This window comes from Falco cherrug, chromosome Z (assembly GCF_023634085.1).
Source record: "Falco cherrug isolate bFalChe1 chromosome Z, bFalChe1.pri, whole genome shotgun sequence".
Taxonomy (NCBI): Eukaryota; Metazoa; Chordata; class Aves; order Falconiformes; family Falconidae; genus Falco; species Falco cherrug.
This window is the reverse complement of record NC_073720.1, coordinates 16,541,301-16,559,858: the sequence shown is the minus strand read 5'-3', so window position 1 is coordinate 16,559,858 and position 18,558 is coordinate 16,541,301. Positions and strand designations below refer to the sequence as shown.

Genomic DNA, 18,558 nt, shown 5'->3' with positions numbered 1-18,558 from the left:
CGCCGTCCCGGCGTGCTTTGCGCAGCGCTGCGCCGGCGGGGCGGGCCGTGGCGCCTCGTGGGGCGGAGGGGGCGGCAGCGGCCGCAGCGCAGGTGGGCGCGGCGGGGCGGGCCGGGCACACGGGCTTCTCCGCACGGCTCCGGGCCGCCGGCCGCGGGCTTGCGGCGGCCGTTGGTGAGGGGCCCCGGTGCGTTTACAATGCAGTAAGTTTTGCTGAGGAGCTGAAGCGGGGGAGGAATTCTGTAGCAGCCTGGCAGGAGCCAGCGGCAGGTCCGTGTTCCGTTAACGCGGGTGCCCGTACGTTTTGTGAGGGCTTAACATAAGAAGCGGTGACGTGGTGCTTTACCTAAAGACAGGCATGTCACTTACTTCTAAGGCTCCCTGACAGTCTTGGCTACGTTTTTGCGGCTGAGATGACAGTACATTTCTGTTTCTTAGTGACTGAGGAGATGGCTGATGAGGGACTTGGGTGCTGGGCGCTGAGACAACGCACACCCTTTCCTCAAGACATGAAAATTGTTGCTGATCTCTGTAATTTTACGTGTCTGACTGCCGCACGCCTGTCTTGCCTTCATCCCTCTCCTTAGCTACACATACGGATTGTATTTTAATCTTAAATTGGATTAGCTGGTTTATGTTCTGAATGTTGTAATTAATGAGGGTAACACATAAATACTCACGCGTTTTTCTTCCCTTTTTGATTTTTTTTTTTTTCTGTCTAGGATGACAATTTTTTCTTCGGATGGATAGTACTGTGGTCTGCTTCTCATTGCTAAATACTTCTAGGATATTTCTTTCAACTCTTTTAGGTACATCTCAGTTCCAAAGTACTTATTAAGGAGAAGGTCCACATTTTGGTGTCTTGATACCTCTTTTCAAACACTTTAATTTATGATGTCTGAAATTAAAAATGTAACTAAATCTTGATTTTATTGGGGTTTTGTTTGTTTTTCTTAATTTTCTCATGGTTTAATTCAGTTTTTTCCTCAGTATCTTGGTAGAATCCTACAGATTTCTAGCATGTTTTTGTCCTCTTTCCTCTTCAGCCTTCTTCCACACTCCAACCTCAGTTATACATTGCAATTTTCTGACCCCAAAATACTTGCATTATCAGTTCTTCACATTGCTTTAGGCTCAGATCGACTTTTCCTTGAGATAATACGTATCCTTGAGCTTTTCATATAAATTAACATCCAATATCAAGTAATGTTTTTTAGAGATTATGGAATTATAAGGCACTACTGCAGTCTTTTGACTTCTTGCATAAAGTGCATAATTGTACTGATTTTATGTGTTAAATTCCTGTATGTATTCATGTACCAAATAATGACCTGCAAAATGGTGGCAAAAATTCTGGAGAGCAGTGTTCCTAAATGATAGGTTTAGCCATTGGATTTTTGTTTTGCTCTTAACAGCATGAATTGGAAGGGCTTTTAGTGACAGCTGTTTCTCTAAATGCATATTTAGAGTGCTTTGATCTAAATATCTTCTTGTGTCGGTAATTTACAAGTTAATTTGTGCATTTGTTAAAATTATTTTAATAATTTACTTAAATGAAATCAAATATATCAGCAAAATTGTGTTTTGTGGGAATGGGTGGACATTGTGCCTAATATTTATCTCATAAAACAATGTAATGAAAAATCACAACTCTTAAGCACTGTTACTTTATCAGCTGTTGTGTGCATGTGTTTTATGTAAACTCAGCCTAAATCCTTCCTTCATTGTGTTAACTGACCAGCCATAGGCTTCTAAGCATTCTTGTGTAGCACATCTGTTTCTCGCTGTTCTAACAAGACTGTAAGCTCTGCCACTATGTTTTGAGATCTATATGATAGAAAAATCTGTGACACTTTATTGTGATATTTTGTAAACAGTCTGAAAATCATTATATTTCAGAGAAAAAATATAGTTTATAGTTTTACATAAAAATTTGTAATATCTGCAATTATTTTGGTTGAACAGAATTTTGATTTTTCTAGTCTGATTTCACTTTTGATCTGCAGAATATTTATACTTATGCCATTGTAGCTGGCAATGTGATTTCATTTTTACACAGGCAGCTGTCATTTTTGTCTTTAAAAGATGCCAGAGACAGACTGTGTAAAAAGAACAGTCATGCTATGGACATGGCTGTTGACTAAGGGTAAACTGAAGCCACAGTTTTGCTTCCTGTTCTTAATTCTGGTTTAGAGATACCCATTCACATATTGTCCTTGTTTTCCAGTTGGAATTGTTACTTTTATTTCATGACACACAAGTCTGTTTTGGGGGTTTCTTTTAAGTCTCTCATACTGTATGCACGTGTTAATGATATTCATAGCAAAGCAGTGTAAACCTGTCGCAGAACTGGCACGGACCTCTGTTGCTTTTGAATTTATAGGTCTTTACTTATATATTCCAAAGTCACTAGTTGGCCTGGTGATACTTGTTTTTAAAAAGAGATCCCTGAACATGACTCAGGTATGTTTCATTAGGTGTAATTCTTCCAGACACACAGTTACAAGGAAAAATCTGTTAGAATCCATCTCTGTGTATTTTGAAATGCAGTTACTTAAAACAGAAGGCTGGAAGTGCCTTTTTCTGACTGCATGGCATTGGGGTTTATTATCTTTTAATTATCGTCTTGTTCCATCTTTATTTGTGCCCTTCTCTCATTTTATGGTTTTTTTTTTCCTCTTAAGCCCTAGCTGAAGTTGCTTTTAGCTCAATTATATTTCAGGAATTCATGAAAAAATTGTTGCTTCTTTCTGTATTTTTTTACTATCATTCAGTTTTCTTGTATGTTTTTTAGAGAGTTTGAAGAGCTTTGTGTATTATTGGTGCTTACTGATGCCTGGTTTGCTTTATTTAGGATGGAAGAAACGGTGTTTGGTCTTTCCTGCGTTGGACCAGGCAAACGGGATTCAGAAAGCACAGAGATTCAATGCTGAGGCATAGAGCCCATTTGCTACTGGAATAAGGCATCTGCAATGGAAAAAATACATTCTCCTAGTAGCAGGGTAAGTTTGATTCTGAATACTGGTGTGCTTTTTAAAGGTATGTTAGGTATGTTGCTACATCAGTTCTTCACAGATTGTATTCTTACACAGATTTTATGGTAATTTTAAATAAAAACCAATCTGACTGATGGTTATATAGAGTAAAAAACTGTGAGAAGATCCCTATTTGTTCCTTAAAATGGGATTTATTCAGCAACGCACTGTATATTATACAGTCACCCACTAGAAAATGGCAGTTCCAGTGTTTTAGACTATACTTTGTCTCTACATGTTCATTCAGAAGAGGCACGGTCATGGTTAACAGACTCTAAACTTGACCCACTTTTTTTCATCTGTGTGCAAACTCCATGTATTATTTATGCTTCCTTCTTTTAACATTTTCCAAATAAATGATTCGGGGGTCTTTTCTCTATAAAGATCAGTGTCAATAATATGTCCTGTGGATAGTTCTACAATAAACAGGCATGTAAATAATCTGGAAGAAACATTTTGTATTTTCTCGATCTTGTAATCAATAATGTGTTTAAAATCATAGACTATTATTTATCAACATTGTAAGTTGTTAGAAGTACTCATTTTTAAAGGAAGTCTAATACATTCATGAAAAGCCCGTTTAGAATAAAAATTTACTTGGTAGAACTGTATGAAGAAGGTTTATCAAGATAAAATATATTGTACAAAAATAGCAAACTGTTGGGAATAATCAGTTTTTAGATAGGATGCAGGCTTGGAAACTGTGGTCTATCTCCATGACTCCCCAGAAATACAGAAAAACATGTAACAGTTGGGATTGTTAGAACTGATACTGTCCTTCAAAGACTGCTTTCAGTGTGCTTAAGATAGAAAATATGTCATTTATATGAGGATTTTTATTTCAAAAGCCTTCTTTTTCATGTTATTACAGAAGTGAGTACTCTGTCTTTATAATCCAGGTATCCTATGATTGTTTTTTGGGAGTGGGGTTGGGTGTGCCTTTAAGATCTTGAATTGGTTCTGGAATTTCTTTTGAGGTGTCAAGCAGTTACTTAAAGACAATAATTATTCCCAATAAATCAACTTGTAGGAGAGGGTTTTATAACAATTACAGAACATGAGTAGTTTTTAAAGTTTTTTAAGTGATTAGTAATGCTAATAACACCTTTATTTTAAAATTAGACAGTCAGCTTTTGAAAAGTAAAATTACTGAAATCAGGTTTCTTTTTTTCTGAAAAAAAGAGCTGTTACTAAGAGTGTGTGGCAGACCGTAGATAAGTCCTAAAAGTAACAGTAGTTTGCTGCAAGAGCAAGTGCTAAGGAAAAGGGTATGTAGTTTTGCTCTGTAAGGAGTTTTGGTTACTTCTTTGACTGGTTGTTGGCTTTGTGTTACAATAAATAGTGAAGGTACTTTAGTGGTTCTGGTTTTCTTAATGCTTATTCTACATGCCAGTCTCCAAGCTAAACAAGGGGGTGCTCAGAGGGGGGTACTAGGGTGATAATACATATGTTTACAAAGTATATAAATGAAAATAGTGGTTTGGATTATATATTTGAAACTCAGTTTTAATATTTGTTGCATAGAGAGATTTGAAATTTTTGAGCATCAGTCCTAAGAATCCTCCAAATGGAATCTTTTTCTGTTGTCACAGTGTAAAGGATTTAATTTAATGAATATCATGTATTTAAGACCAGGAGGAATCATGAAACATATTCAATGTCATAGACATGTTTCAGATTATCTTGTAAAATTTGAGATTTCAGAAAGTGGAGTTAGAGCTGTCCGTGTTACAGTGGTGCTTCTTCTAATTAAAAGAGGACAAGTGTTTTAATTCAGAGCTGTAGTGTTCAGGTCAACAAATTAACTGAAATAAAAAATTTCGTAGGAATATTAAGTGTAAACATTGAATTTGGGGGTTTTGTGCTGTCGTAGCTGTGATAAATGTTTTGTGCTAACGGACTTTTTTCTTGAATAGTTTTCTTTCTGTTCTCTGACATTTACAGAACAACTGACAATACAAAGGACAATGCACAGTGTATATCTTGATGACATTTTGTGTGCTGTGACATGGTTTTTGCCATGGCATCTGAGACTGAAAAGGCCCATGCTCTTCTCCAAACTTTCAGCACAGCTTCAGTTATATCTAGTCTAGGTTTGGGGCTATTCTGCTTTGTAGCAGACAGACTTCTGCAGTTTTCATTCATTCAGCAAAATGACTGGCTCCGAGCCTTCTCTGATAATGCAGTGCATGGTATACTAGGAATGTGGTCCTGGGCAATAGTGATTGGACTTCGGAAGAAAAGTGACTTCACTGAGGTCACTCTGGCTGGCTTCCTTGCCTCTGTCATTGATGTGGACCACTTCTTTCTGGCTGGCTCCCTATCGCTAAAGGTAAGTTAGTAGATCAGTGATTGTTTATTTTTGTTCTTAAGTTTTACTTTATTGTTATTCTACCAAATCCTAAACAAAAGATGTTCCGATGATACTTTAATTAGATACATTTTTAATAGATATATAGGAATTCTATTTGTATGCAGTTAAGATTTTAAAAGCCCTAAAAATATTTTGTCTACTGTTAAATTCTGCTTCTTACAAGGCTCTGAAAAGAGTTCTGAAAGCCCTTGTACATGATATCCTATGTGTATAGCATATTTACTTTGTTCTATAAGTTAAACAATTAAGTGCTGCCATGCGCACTTTGTGTATAAAGTGGATTACTCCATTTCTGTTTACAATAAAGGGTGGAAATACCTGGAAAGTAGATAATTGAGCTGCTGTTTGATTTCATTCAGTCTTACTGAGTAGTACATTTGGGTTTAGCTGGCCCTAAATATTTTTCCCACAAACAAGCTGTATGTGAGCAGTCACCTTTACAAAGGCAGTCTGAGTTTGCCCTCAAATATAATTCATTGTAAAAAACAAACAAACAAAAAACCCCAAACCAAACACCACAACCACACCCCAAAAAAAGAACAACAAAAAAACCCCAAAGACCAAAAAACCAAAAAAGCAAGTGTCAAACTTGTTAATAGAACTAAAAGGGTGAATTGGCTCCTGTTAAGGAATGTATGTGATAATCATCTATTTGCAGAACTGCTTGTTAGGACAAAGTTTCTCAATAGGATTAGTATACCAGGTTATGGAATTCTTACTCAGTGGTTCTCCAGTGGTTTAGATGTGTCATGTTTCTGCTTCCACATTCACATACATAAATATATATATCCCTATCTTCTTGCCTACTCTAAATATGCATACCCAGCGTTCACTGACCACAACAGTCTCTTCTGTATACCCTCTGATATATTGGCACCTTCTGTAAGCTCTAGCTGCCCCAGCCCTTGCCACAGTTCTCTTAACACTCTCCAGGTCTCATACCTCAGGCAGACAACACCAGCTGGCTCCTGATCCCCATGGCTAGAGCCCTGCCACTCTACATCAGGCATTTGCTCTGTACAGCAGCGCAGTTCCTCACAGGCTGATTATACTGGTGTTGCTAGCATACATATACATATATGCTACTTACTGTCCCCCCTGCAAAAATGTACGCTCCCACCTACGGATGGACCTGCATAGGAGAAGGGGAAGATACCAACCTTAATCCATTCAACCAGAGCATAACTGAGTTGTTTGACCATCTGTCCTTCTTTCTTCTCCTTCAGTTTGCTCATAATGCTGTTACAGTCTTCATGTGGATCACAAAGGAAGTAGCTCCTAGGAAGAAGAGGAAGCAAAGACGTGGAGGGAAAATTACTGTTCTTTGTAATCCTTTAATTAAAGTAAAACAATGCAAAATAGTTTACCATTTTTTAAAAAAATATGTAGGAGACAGGTAAATGCAAGAAGCATTATTGCTTATAATGGAGATGTAAAAATCAAACTTCTGGTGGTAAATCAGGTTTTGTTTACATACAATATCCCTATTTGTTGTAGGGAAAAGACATTTTCCTGTTTGTACATTTGCTTAGTTTCCCCCTTATATTTGACAGTCTTTGACAAAGAGGCCATTTTCACAGAGTCAGAGTGGTTGTAGTTGCAAGGATCCTCTGGAGGTCGCCTTCTTAATTCCCCTTTCTGAAGGAGGCTTACCTGAAGCCAGTTGCTCAGGACAGTGTCCAGACAAGTTTTGAGTATCTCTATGGATGTAGACTACACAACCTCTCTGGGCAACCTCCTGTCGTGTGCAGTCAGCCTCACAGTGGAAACGTGTTTCCTCACATCAGGAGGAACCTCCTGTGTTTCAATCTGTGCCTGTTGCCTCTTGCCCTGTCAGAGGACACCACTGGGAAGAGCCTGGCTGTCTTCTCTTTACACCCTCCCTTCAAATACTGGTACACCTTGATGCCATCTCCCCTGAGCCTTCCCTTCTCCAGGCCAAACAGTCCCAGCTCTCATCCTTTCCTCATATGCAAGATGCTCCAGTCCTTTCACGATCTTAGTGTCCCTTCTCTGATCTCAATCTCCAGTAGCCACATCTTTCACTCATAGTGGGGAGCCCAGAACTGGACTCAGCATTCCAGAAGTGGCCTTACTGGTGCTGAGGAGAAAGGGAAGGATCACCTCCTTCAACCTGCTGGCAACACTCCTAGTGCAGCCCAGGATACCACTGGCCGCCTTTGCCACAAGGTCACATTGCTGACTCATTCAGCTTGTTATTAAAGAAGTTTAATTCCCCCAAATCTTTTTCCAGCCAGCCAGCATCTAGCTTGTACTGGTGCCTGATGTCGTCCCTCTCTAGGCAGTCTCTAGTTCTTCCCTTTTCTGTACTTTTTGCATATGGGAATACTATGAAATTATAAAACCATATAAAGAAAAGGAAAGTTACTTTGGTTGATTAATGTGTCCTGTAATATTATCATTTTGGTATAGCATTTAAATTATAATTTTTCTCATGCATATTTTATTTAAAAATCAGAAAATGCAAGTAATGAATGGCTGATTATTAGAAAGTGTTGTTAAAATTTTATTGCTGCTTTTTCTTGCATTTGAGATTACCAGTATTTTTTCTTAATTATGACCACTAGATGACACACTTCACCAATGTCTGTTTAGAAAGTTGAGTGTTGTATCAGAGTTGAGTGGTGACCTGTCGCTTCACTACCATCAGTGAGGCAAGGTTAAATACGTTTACACTTTACATGATGGAGAATGCTTGTGTAGCCGATCTCTAGTATCCCAAACAAAGTAAATTATTGCAATTTCATCACTAATTTGTTCTTGAGTTGTTTCAGTTCCCAAGCAGCTAGCAGTTGTTTTCTAATGCCCAGCCTAAAGTAGTGTTGATAGTTAGATTTGTTTTCTTTCTAAGACCTCTCTGAAAAAGACAGCTGATTGCTGTGATCTCCCAGAAAATGCTTTTCAAATCAAAAACCACAATAGAATATATAGTGGTAGAAGGTATCACAGGTAAAAGAATAGCCTTTTAGTAGCCAAACATACTTAGCTGAGGTAAGAAGGCAAGGTACCCAAAGGCTTTTTCATAGTCATTTCTCTACAGACTCCTCCCCCTTCCATACATTAACGGGGCTGATAAAGGATGTTTACTTGTAAATCATATCCTGTGTAGGTCTTTTGACCCTTACAGCACTGACAGTATTACTCTTATAACCAGGAAAACCATTATGCTTTACAAAAAGTGTCTTCTTGACTAAGTAAATCACAGAAAAATCTGGGGTGTCTGGATTTATGTTTTCTACACCTCTTAGGTTTTTTCTCATCTCCTCCGGATTGCCCTTTGCCTACATTACCTGTAAAGGGTCCTGTTCCCAACTTGTGTATAGTATTTTAGGTGAGACTTCATTTGAGCCAAATAGCATAGATTAATTCCTTTGAATGTCACATGCATACAATACTTCCATCTTTTTAAAAAGAAAAAAAAAAATCTGTTGAAGTTTTTATGTCTTCTTACAATGCCATCAGAGTCTTTTTAGTTTATGATATAATGAAATCCACACAAATGTTTCTGCTGTGTTAGTGCCTGGCTAGCTAGACCTGGTTTTAATATGTGATTTTTCTTTGCTCAGTTTAATATGATGCACCTTACCTTTTCATGTGGTAATTTCAGGCTGTTGCCTATGTAATTTAGTATGTTGTGGGATACTTTTTTACTATGTATTTGTTAGTTCCAGTCTCATTCTTCCCTCTTTAGATTGCAGGATTGAGAGTAATTGATTTGAGAGATGATAATCTTCACTGCTTATGCAACACGTTACTAAGGAGCTAATAAAATAAGAAATCTAATTAACTAACCACACCACTATTACTAATTTGTAGCAATAGTATTTTTCACATTACTGTACACAATTATCTATAAAGCTTTTCCTCATCACTCTTAAATCTAATGATGGGTTACTTTTCTGAAGTAACCCTTCTATGCAGTGCAAGGCAGTATTGCCTTTGACATGCAACTGCTACCTTCACGTTGCTCGAGTCATCTACTCCTGTTCCTGCTGACACAGCTCACTGCTTGGATTATTTGGTTGTTGGGCTTTTTTTCATGGTGTCATCATTTTTCTGGAGTATTCAGTGTAAATAGTCACCTATGGTATTTATGTTTACTCTGATAAATACTTGTGTACCAAGTAGTGTGTGACCTGCCCTTTTGGCCACATCATTTTTGCAACAAGTGTAAAGTCTACAAAGACTTTGCTGCTTAGAATTTGTAATTCTTTGTATTCTTTGTGGGGTTTACTGTGTGTTATGTGCACAAAAGTGTTGAAGAATCTGTCTCATTGACTAGCTCTAAAAGCAAAAGTTACTGCAGCCTGCCGTCATACTCACCACTGCTGATGAACAAGAACAGCGTGATGGGCTGTTCCCAGTGTCCCGCAGGCTTGTAGCCCAAACACTCGCATTGCAGAACAGACATGCAGAAATGGCTAGCTTGCTACTTAAGACTCACCAGCTTCTAAAAGTGTAGAGAAAGCAGCTGGGGCCAAACAAGATTGTAGCAGCAAACGTATGAAACAGAGCTGGTTAATGTGCTGCTGCTAACTAATCTGGGCTACATGAGAGCATTTCTGGAATTGGAGAATAAACTTTGCACACACACACAATTAATTTAACATTGAATTCACACATCATCCTCAAAACTCAGGATGTTACGCTTGTGAAGTGAGGGAGCCCATGTTGTTACATAAATTCCATGGTGTCATTTTAGGTATTAAAGAGTTTGCTTAGATTGTGCTGCATGATTGTTGTCTCCTGGCTCCAGCTGCTCATTGTAGTTTGTGAGAGGGGCTGGAGGAGTAGGAACTTCAAGATCTTGCACCTAAAACATGTAAAAAAACCCTACATGTAAAAATAAAAACATGTTCTAAAACTGAACATGTAGGCATATGCAAAGGTAATTTGTATTATGAATATATCCTGCTTGCAGCTGCAGCCTGATGTCTCTTACAGCGGGCTTTCCCCTAAATTCACCCAAACCACGTTCATCTCTTTCCAGGAGGTTTGAGGCAGAAAAGGCTTTTTAAGATCCAGTGACTTATAAAGGCAAACAAATTTGCCTGTTAGGAAAAAGTCTTAACAGCTTATATTACCAAGTAGAGCTATGTGTTTGACTCTTGGACTTGGCAATTCAAGGATGTAAATGTGCCTCTAGTTGCAGAATGTAAAAGAGAAAGCAGGCTATTCCCTCAGAACTTGGGCAGTAGCATTTCTGAAGCCTAATGACCGTACTGCAATTACAAAATAGGGTTTTCTTGTGCTAAAATTGAATGCTCAAGTTTGCTGTGTGAACAACCCTGCCTTCTAATATTTGTATAAAAAAAAATTAAGCATCACCTTCCCAAAACTGGATAAAGATTGGCACTAATGCTGATAACATTGCATACATAATTTAACATTAACATTCTCCTTACTGCATTGCTCTTGGCACCTGACCTGTGTAGGGAAGAAGGGAAAGACTTATTTAGACTTTGCCACCGATTTTTTCAAAATGCAGAAATACTGACCAGATATCAATAGGTTATCTGCCAAAATGTATCAGTAGCCAGGGTGATTTTTCAAAATTAGGCTAATACGGACTTTTGAGGCTCTTGCTGACAGTAACAAAAATCTGACTGTAGGGCAGTTGAAAAACCATTTCACCATCACAAGATTTTGTACTTTAATCCATGAACAATCTGTTTGGATGAAAAGAAATTAAGTTGTAGAAGATGCACCCTTTGCACTGGTTTTAAGGAGTTGGGTCCGTACCATTACAGTTAAAAGTTGTTGAGACAGTTCGTGAGCTTTTTAATCCCATCACCTGGTCAAGAGAGTCATGGACAAGCATGTGGTGGGAAGCTAATAAATTGAGCAAAGCTTTCTGCCAGCTTTTTAATGTTGGCTTTGGTTTAAAGTACAGACTCTTTATTTCAAGATAGTCTGTAAGTTTCTATCTCTCTTTCTTGGCTAAAGCTACATCAGAATTTCCTTACAGAGAAGACAGGGTTCCAAGCAGTTGTCTAAATTATCCATGAGAACTTGAAGTTACACCAGAGTCCTACTGTCAGGTACCATAGCTGCAATAGTTAACACAACTGAACTATTAATGGGTTACTGCAGAGGTCCTCAAACTACAGCCCACTGGCTGGATACAGCTCCCCAGGGTCCTCAATCCGGCCCCCGGTATTTACAGACACCTCCCTCCCCCCCCCCCCCCCCCCCCCCCCCCCCCCCCCCGCCTCGCTGGGGGTTGGGGGGGGAAACCAAGCAGACGCAGATGGCTGCCTGCCACTTCAGCCGCGCCGGCCCCCTGGTTAAACAGTTTGAGCACCCCTGGGTTACTGGCTGGTGTCTTGTAGCTATGCTTCGTTTGCTTTCTGCAAGAGATGCAGTGAGGGATGTGTTCAACATAATGATCAGATGCACCGTCATGCACAAAGAGATGCCTCTGGGGCCTGTTAGTCTTTCCAAATGTTCACCAGTATCTGAATTGAGCCAATTAATATTGCATCAGCACCTGTATAGATCTTTTAGTAATGGGCTAGTATTTCTCCTGTGCTTACAGAAACAAGAATCTACTTAGTTTGTTACTTAGAAATCCAAAATATTATTACTTAATTTTTTTTACTGTCTTTGAACTTGTGGAGATAGTTCTTGCTCTTGCTGGTATGTACATCTGGAATATTTTGTCAAATACGTATATTAAATTGATAAATACCACTTTTAAAAATGGCTAAATTTTATCTCACTAGCTGGACATTCACCTTAATTAAAACCAAATACCAGGCTTTAAACTAAGGTAACGTTAAACAAGTTGTTGATATAAAAACCCCAGTCATAAATGGTACAAATGCTGGCTTCTGAACTTGCCTTTTGCCTTTTCATAAAGAATACTCTGTCAAGGCAATTAAAATACATGTAAATTAGATCATATTTTTGTTGTATTGGAAATTACTCTTCTGTTTTAGATACTGTCCAGCTGCAACAACTTCACGGGTTCTAACTGTGGTATAATACAGGATGTATTTTTGAAAATGAATGCCATTAAAGTATATGAAATACTTCAAGTAAAGCATATTAAATATTTCAAGTGTATTGTGTAGTTGTTCTCCTTCCAGTTATCTTCAAATTAAATACAAATAATCAGTGCAGCAGACTGTGCAAGTTCCTGTATACTACATGACAGTATGACAAATAGCTTGCCTCATCCGTCTCCCTCGCTGTATTGCCATTGGTGATGCTTAGTAGGGTGCATGATTCATATCATACAAGAGAGAGCAGCACACAGCTCTGGCGTATCTAAATATAGTCATACTGTTGATTTTGATCAACTACAGTGGAAAGGAACAGTGTGTTTTTCTTTGCACGTCCACTTAGCCACTTGATAGTACTTCAAACCTTTCTTATGATTGTAGCCATTGCCAATTATATTTTTCTTTTCCGCAGGCTGCTCTGACTCTTCCACAGAGACCACTTCTTCATTGTTCTACTGTGATTCCTGTTGTGGCTCTGACATTAAAGTTTATTATGCACCTTTTCAGGCTTAAGGATTCATGGTGCTTTCTTCCCTGGATGTTGTTCATATCCTGGACCTCTCACCACATCCGTGATGGGATTCGTCATGGCCTCTGGATCTGCCCATTTGGAAAAACTCCTCCTTTACCATATTGGCTGTACGTGGCAATTACAGCATCTTTACCTCATCTATGTTCATTTGTTATGTATTTAACAGGCACTAGAGAATTAATGTCTATAAAACATGGAATCCACATTGATGTGTAATAATGATAACTCTTAAAGTTGTTTGTATTAACACTTGAATTAATGGAAGTTAATGATAACTCTTAAAGGTTGTTTGTATTAGCACTTGAAATAAGCTGTTTATCACTGAAATGGTTTCTTTATGTTTCCTACAACTTCTGAGTTAGGCATTTTAAGGCTGTGGAGCCAGTTACAGCTCCTGTGTGAATTCCTTGTGGTCATAGAAACCTATTTAATGAATGGTAATGATTTAATGTCTATACCTTCCCCTTGTAAATATGTAGTCTTCCATTATAATTCATGCCTAGCTTGCTGATTCATAAAGTACTTGGTGTGCCTCTAGTAATGACATCACATTTTACTGTCATGGTGCTGTTCATCTGATCATTCACTTTGGATTTGTATTCTGCCTTTAGATAATACATTTAATCTAGATAGCATTTGTATGGCACTTTACAAATGTAAAATACTATATAAATGCTAAGTATTAGTGAGAATTTAGTAGTGTATGGCACTTAAAAAACATGTTAGTCTTTTGGATTTTATTTGTTTTCCTGTTGGACTCCTGTATTCAACTGTTTTACAAGAAATTCTGTTTGTATTTCACAATGCACAACTGCGTATCAGCACATCTTTGAACACTGCTATCATATAGTGTTTCTACTAAATACTGTTCCTCTGTAGTTGCTTTGTACTGATAATTGCTAGCTATTATGTGTGATTGGAAAGAAGATAGTTGGTTACAGTATTATGTGCATTGGCCAAACTGTTTAGTTTTTAAAATGTACTAATTATGAATATTACTTGATTTTAAACTAAGAAATTCTAGTGAATATTTAAGGATTGTGTAAAGGCAAACTTATTTATTACAGTAAAACATAAGCTTTAGGGAAGATTCAGGAAGGTATAAGGAAATGAAAATTGCTCAGAATGTGAGTTTGCTTAAAGACCTTCCTACTGTACTCATAAAGAGTATTTTCCATTAAGTGCAAGATCATCCTTATTATTATAAAATAAAATGCATTATTATTATATGGATACAGACATTTCCTTATAAATAAGTTCCTTAAGGAAAAATGTTATGATGTTGCAGGTTCATAACATAGTAATTTGCACTGTGACATTTGTTTAAAGTGGGTTTTCATTTACAGAAATTCCTCAGAAAAAGTACCAAAGTAAAAATTAAGCTCTGGGCTAGTGTACAGTGTACATGCTGAGGAATGTCTATTAATAATTGTTTTGGTAATTTTTTATTCCTTGAATTCCATTGGCCAGTAAGGAGATGGGGCCTTAATTATTCCAGTTTGTGACAAATAGCTGTCAAAAGGGATTATTTTTACGGAAGAGCATGTATAGGGTAGCATGTGCTGAACTTAGGTTATCAAAGAGTGCAAAGATGATGTGATGCATTCATACTACATCTACATTAGTAAAGGTATATTAGTACAAAGTACAAAAAAATTACAGAAGAATACAGGGATCTTCTATGGCTGCAGAGTGCTAAAGACTCTGCAGTTACAGAGCTAGTTACAGAAAGTGTTTCACCCTTTTGAAATGTGCCTTCCCACAAAAAGAACAGTCTCTGCCCTGTTTGTTCTTCATGTTAGAAGTGTATGCTTATGGAAACTTGTCTGACAGTACAGCGGGCCTGTTTAGCCTTTATTCTAATACAAATAAAAGTTTTTTTCTTGGAAAGAAGATCGGAGAAGCAGAACATTCCTTAAAGGATTATCCTCATACCGTGGATTTCTGTCTTTTATAGTATGTAAAAGTTTCCCAGAAACAACATCAGAAATGTCTTGCTTCAGAGCCCTCAGAGCAAGAACTGTCTTTTATCCAAAGGCATGATGGTTTAGTAGACGAGGAATGTTGCTTGTTCATTTACTTCTGACCTATGTTTTACACTATAGGTTATGAAATGCCAATAATATATTTTGTGCAAGAAGTGAACACTTAAATGTGTGTAGAAAGTTTTCTGTATTCTTGTTTCATGGTATAATATTTGTATAATTTTGTTTTACTCAGATTTCTTGCAAAGGGGAATGTATATAGGAACAAAGTGAAGAATTACATGTTCTCATTTTTAGATTGTAGCTGTAGCTTTTTTGATAACTGTATGTCCACCAGCAGTCCTTTAGGATTGGTACTGTACTCTCTTGCCTATGTTTAAGGATCAGTTAATGAATGCATCTTTAGTAGTTTAAAAAACACGGCTTTTCATTCTCTGTATTTCTAGCTAATTGTCTGTGTGGGGATTACAATAATTTTCAGCTGTATTTCAAAATTATTTTTCTGATCATGTTCTTACACCAGTTCTACCACAGCCATACGTGAGCACCACTCAGAAATGTAAGGAAAGCGGTAAGCACTTGTCTCTCCCTCCAACAGAGGTGGCAGTCTCACACCTCATCCTGATGTTTACGCAACTTTAGCTCGGTCCATTGACAGCTTTTCAAGGTAAACTGACAAGCTGCATGTAATGCTGTAATTTGTGGGTAGACAGATTAGAGAACAAAAGAGAAGTTAAATATTTGTTTCAGTTTGTGTTACCTAGGAGGTGCCACCTGCAAATTATGAATTGCCTAACAGTTCCTTACCAGCACCTTTCATGTGCATTTCAAAACTATGCATCGATACTGGTCACGTGTTGCAAAACCATGGCAAAATTAAACCAAGATACTGAAAACGTAACAAATTTGTGCTTTACTGCATGCATTACAATAAAGAGTAAATGTGAATTACAGAAAACATGTGAACTACACAAAAAAATTAGCAAACTCAAGCTAATAATGTTATGCATAATGTTGCACATCACTAAAATATCAGTTATTTCAGTGGCTCATTTACTATGCTAATCTAATTTTTTTCCATGTATCTTCTAGTTTACTTACAAAGCTGAACAAAGCGGAGGGGGGGCTTCTGACTTTTTTGTTAGAACTTGCTGCTTTTTTTCCTGCTTAGATGGATTGATGTCATAAAACGTAGGTACTAATAATTGCCAAGCTAAAATAAAAATGTTGGGATTTTTCTTCTCCCCAGTCCTCTAGAAATAAAATAGTTCCTAATTCCCTAGTGGCCTTAACAGAGAGAGTGAATACATTTCCCATCAGTTTATATTCTAGTTTAAAATGTAATCTGTATTTTCGCATGACAGTGAAGTATACATGTATATGTATATGACAGATACATATACAGTGAAGTATATTGTATCATGTGCCTTTCATTGATTATTGGTAAGTGAATTACTCAGAATTGATGCTGTGCTCCAGGGAAAACACTGCTGAGTTTGAATTAAACTGAAACATGCAGGTCATTGGTATTAGCTTATTATCAGAAGAGCATTTCCTTTGCTAATGGAAATAAAATTCCAGAAAGAGAGAGAGGGAAGGTGTCAAAATTCAGTCCAAAAGAAATATTTGTACATAGTTACTTTTGAACACGTGTTTATATTCCATCAGCTACTGTCAGTATGAAAGTAAATGATAAAATGCATCAAAAGAATACATGCCTGTTTAAGTAATGGAGCCGATCTAAATTCTGTAAATTACACAGATTTATTCAGAGCAGAAGAAATTTTTTAAGTGTGCCACACATGGACTTTAATCAACTGATAATTTTGAGTCCAGAAATTAGGTTTTGTTCCCTTGCTACGGGCAGACCTTGCATTGAAACCGGGGACTGTCAAGTTAAAGTACCCTTTGCCCTCATTACAAAAAAACAGTAGTAACACATTTTCTTGAAATAACAAATTGTTGCCTTCAGTTCTTTCTTAAAATTCCTCAAGTTTTACATCGTCTACATTGAATTATAAATTTGCATGCTCTGTTGTAGGGCTGTTTTCTGTTACTTGTAACATAAACCCACTATTAAGTAGTACTTGCATTTATAGATACATATATCGCACACTGGTGTTTCCTTCTGTGTTCATATAATCATTTTCCATTTGCTTAACCTAACGTGTACTGAATTTTCTAGGGGTAAGGAGAAGTGTTTAGATGTCTCAATGACTAGGAAACCTGGGAAAGCAACTACTTGGCAAATACGTTTTCATGTGTTGTTAAGGAAATCTTCAGAATATTGAAAATAGAAAAAAATTGATACCATATTCCTTTTGATGGAAACATTAACTAGATTTCTAGGCAGTTTGTAAAAACAGATATTTTAGTCAAAATTAATTGACTGAAAACATTTGTATTAGTAAATATGGGTGGAAAATCTGTATGAAAATGGATTTGTATACTGAAACTTTTGCAGGGGTAATTGACTAAGTCAGACTGTGTGCTGTTGCCATATCCACCACAGAAACATTCCTTTGTCCAAGGAACATTACTAATGTTCATGGAGCCTTGCTCGTGTTGCCAAGGGAATTTAATCTTACTTAGTCATAGTTGGTTTTCCCGTTACATATTGCGTGACATTGAGTAAGGGGTCCTGGTGTGGGGCAGTTTCCTTGTTCTGCTGTCCAGTCCTTCGCAACAATTTTTAAAGATAAGCCAAAGAAACTGGTAACTGAGTTGTGGTACAGTAACTGTGGTAAAGAAATGAAACGAGGGTGGCAGGCATAACAGTGCCATAAGGAACTTGAACTTACAGGCTTACAATGCTGCTATTTTCACTTTTACATTTTCATTTAAATTGCTGATAAGTCAAACAAAACCAACTTTTTTTTATGTATTGCTGCCAACAGTTTAGAAGCATATTTTGTGATAACTGCTCTAAAATTATGAAGTGTTTCTGGGCCAAATGAATACTGTAAGATTTGAGTAATAAGGCTTTATCAATATATTTTCAACAAAATCATCTATGTCTTTTTGCTGATTTAACTATATATAATGTATAGACACAAGCACTCAGTTATTTCCTGGTCTTACTGTGGAAGCATGCTTGGGGAATACTCTAGCTAGCAAAACCTTTTAGCAAGTAACTTTTGTTTCAGTAGTCCCTGGAGAGAGAGAGATCTTCCTTTATTCTAGGCATGTTTTGTTAATATGAACGTTTGCATGATTTGCCAGCATCTTTTGGGTGAATGTTTTGTACACCTTGTGCATCAAACATAAATAAGCAAAACAAATGCACTTAGAGCTTCATACCATAAAAATGTATGCACATGAATTATTTATATTTTTTTCCCAAAGTAAAAGCAATTTAACATGCTCTTGCATCTTGCATCATGCATCTTGCATTTACGTGTCTATATAAATGTTGGCCAAGTGGTATTTCTAGTGATTTTGTATGGCTACAGAGACATCAGCAGTGTTTCATGCACTCTCCTGGTGCCTGACTTAGATCAAGTTGGGTGAAAAGTGTGCTTCTGCTTCAGTGTACCTGACCCAGATACCTCAGCTGGGTTTAGCGGACTAAATAGAAGACGTGTATCTCATAGCAAATCATCAG

General features: G+C 37.3%; 1 protein-coding gene across 3 annotated transcripts; it reads left to right on the top strand.

Annotated features, from left to right (window-relative positions):
- The first annotated feature begins 50 nt into the window (after positions 1 to 50).
- Positions 51 to 18,330, top strand: TMEM267 (transmembrane protein 267). 3 transcript variants are annotated; one of them, XM_055699074.1, is made up of 4 exons: positions 51 to 270; positions 2,855 to 3,002; positions 4,980 to 5,367; positions 12,850 to 18,330. In XM_055699074.1, the coding sequence occupies exons 3-4, from the start codon at positions 5,044 to 5,046 to the stop codon at positions 13,183 to 13,185; spliced, it is 660 nt and encodes a 219-aa protein (XP_055555049.1). In that variant the 5' UTR covers positions 51 to 270; positions 2,855 to 3,002; positions 4,980 to 5,043; the 3' UTR covers positions 13,186 to 18,330. The 3 variants fall into 3 exon arrangements, with proteins under 3 accessions (XP_055555049.1, XP_014142558.1, XP_027653342.1); XM_014287083.3 differs by lacking the exon at positions 51 to 270 and adding an exon at positions 291 to 809; XM_027797541.2 differs by lacking the exons at positions 51 to 270; positions 2,855 to 3,002 and adding an exon at positions 3,021 to 4,303.
- The last annotated feature ends 228 nt before the right edge of the window (positions 18,331 to 18,558 follow it).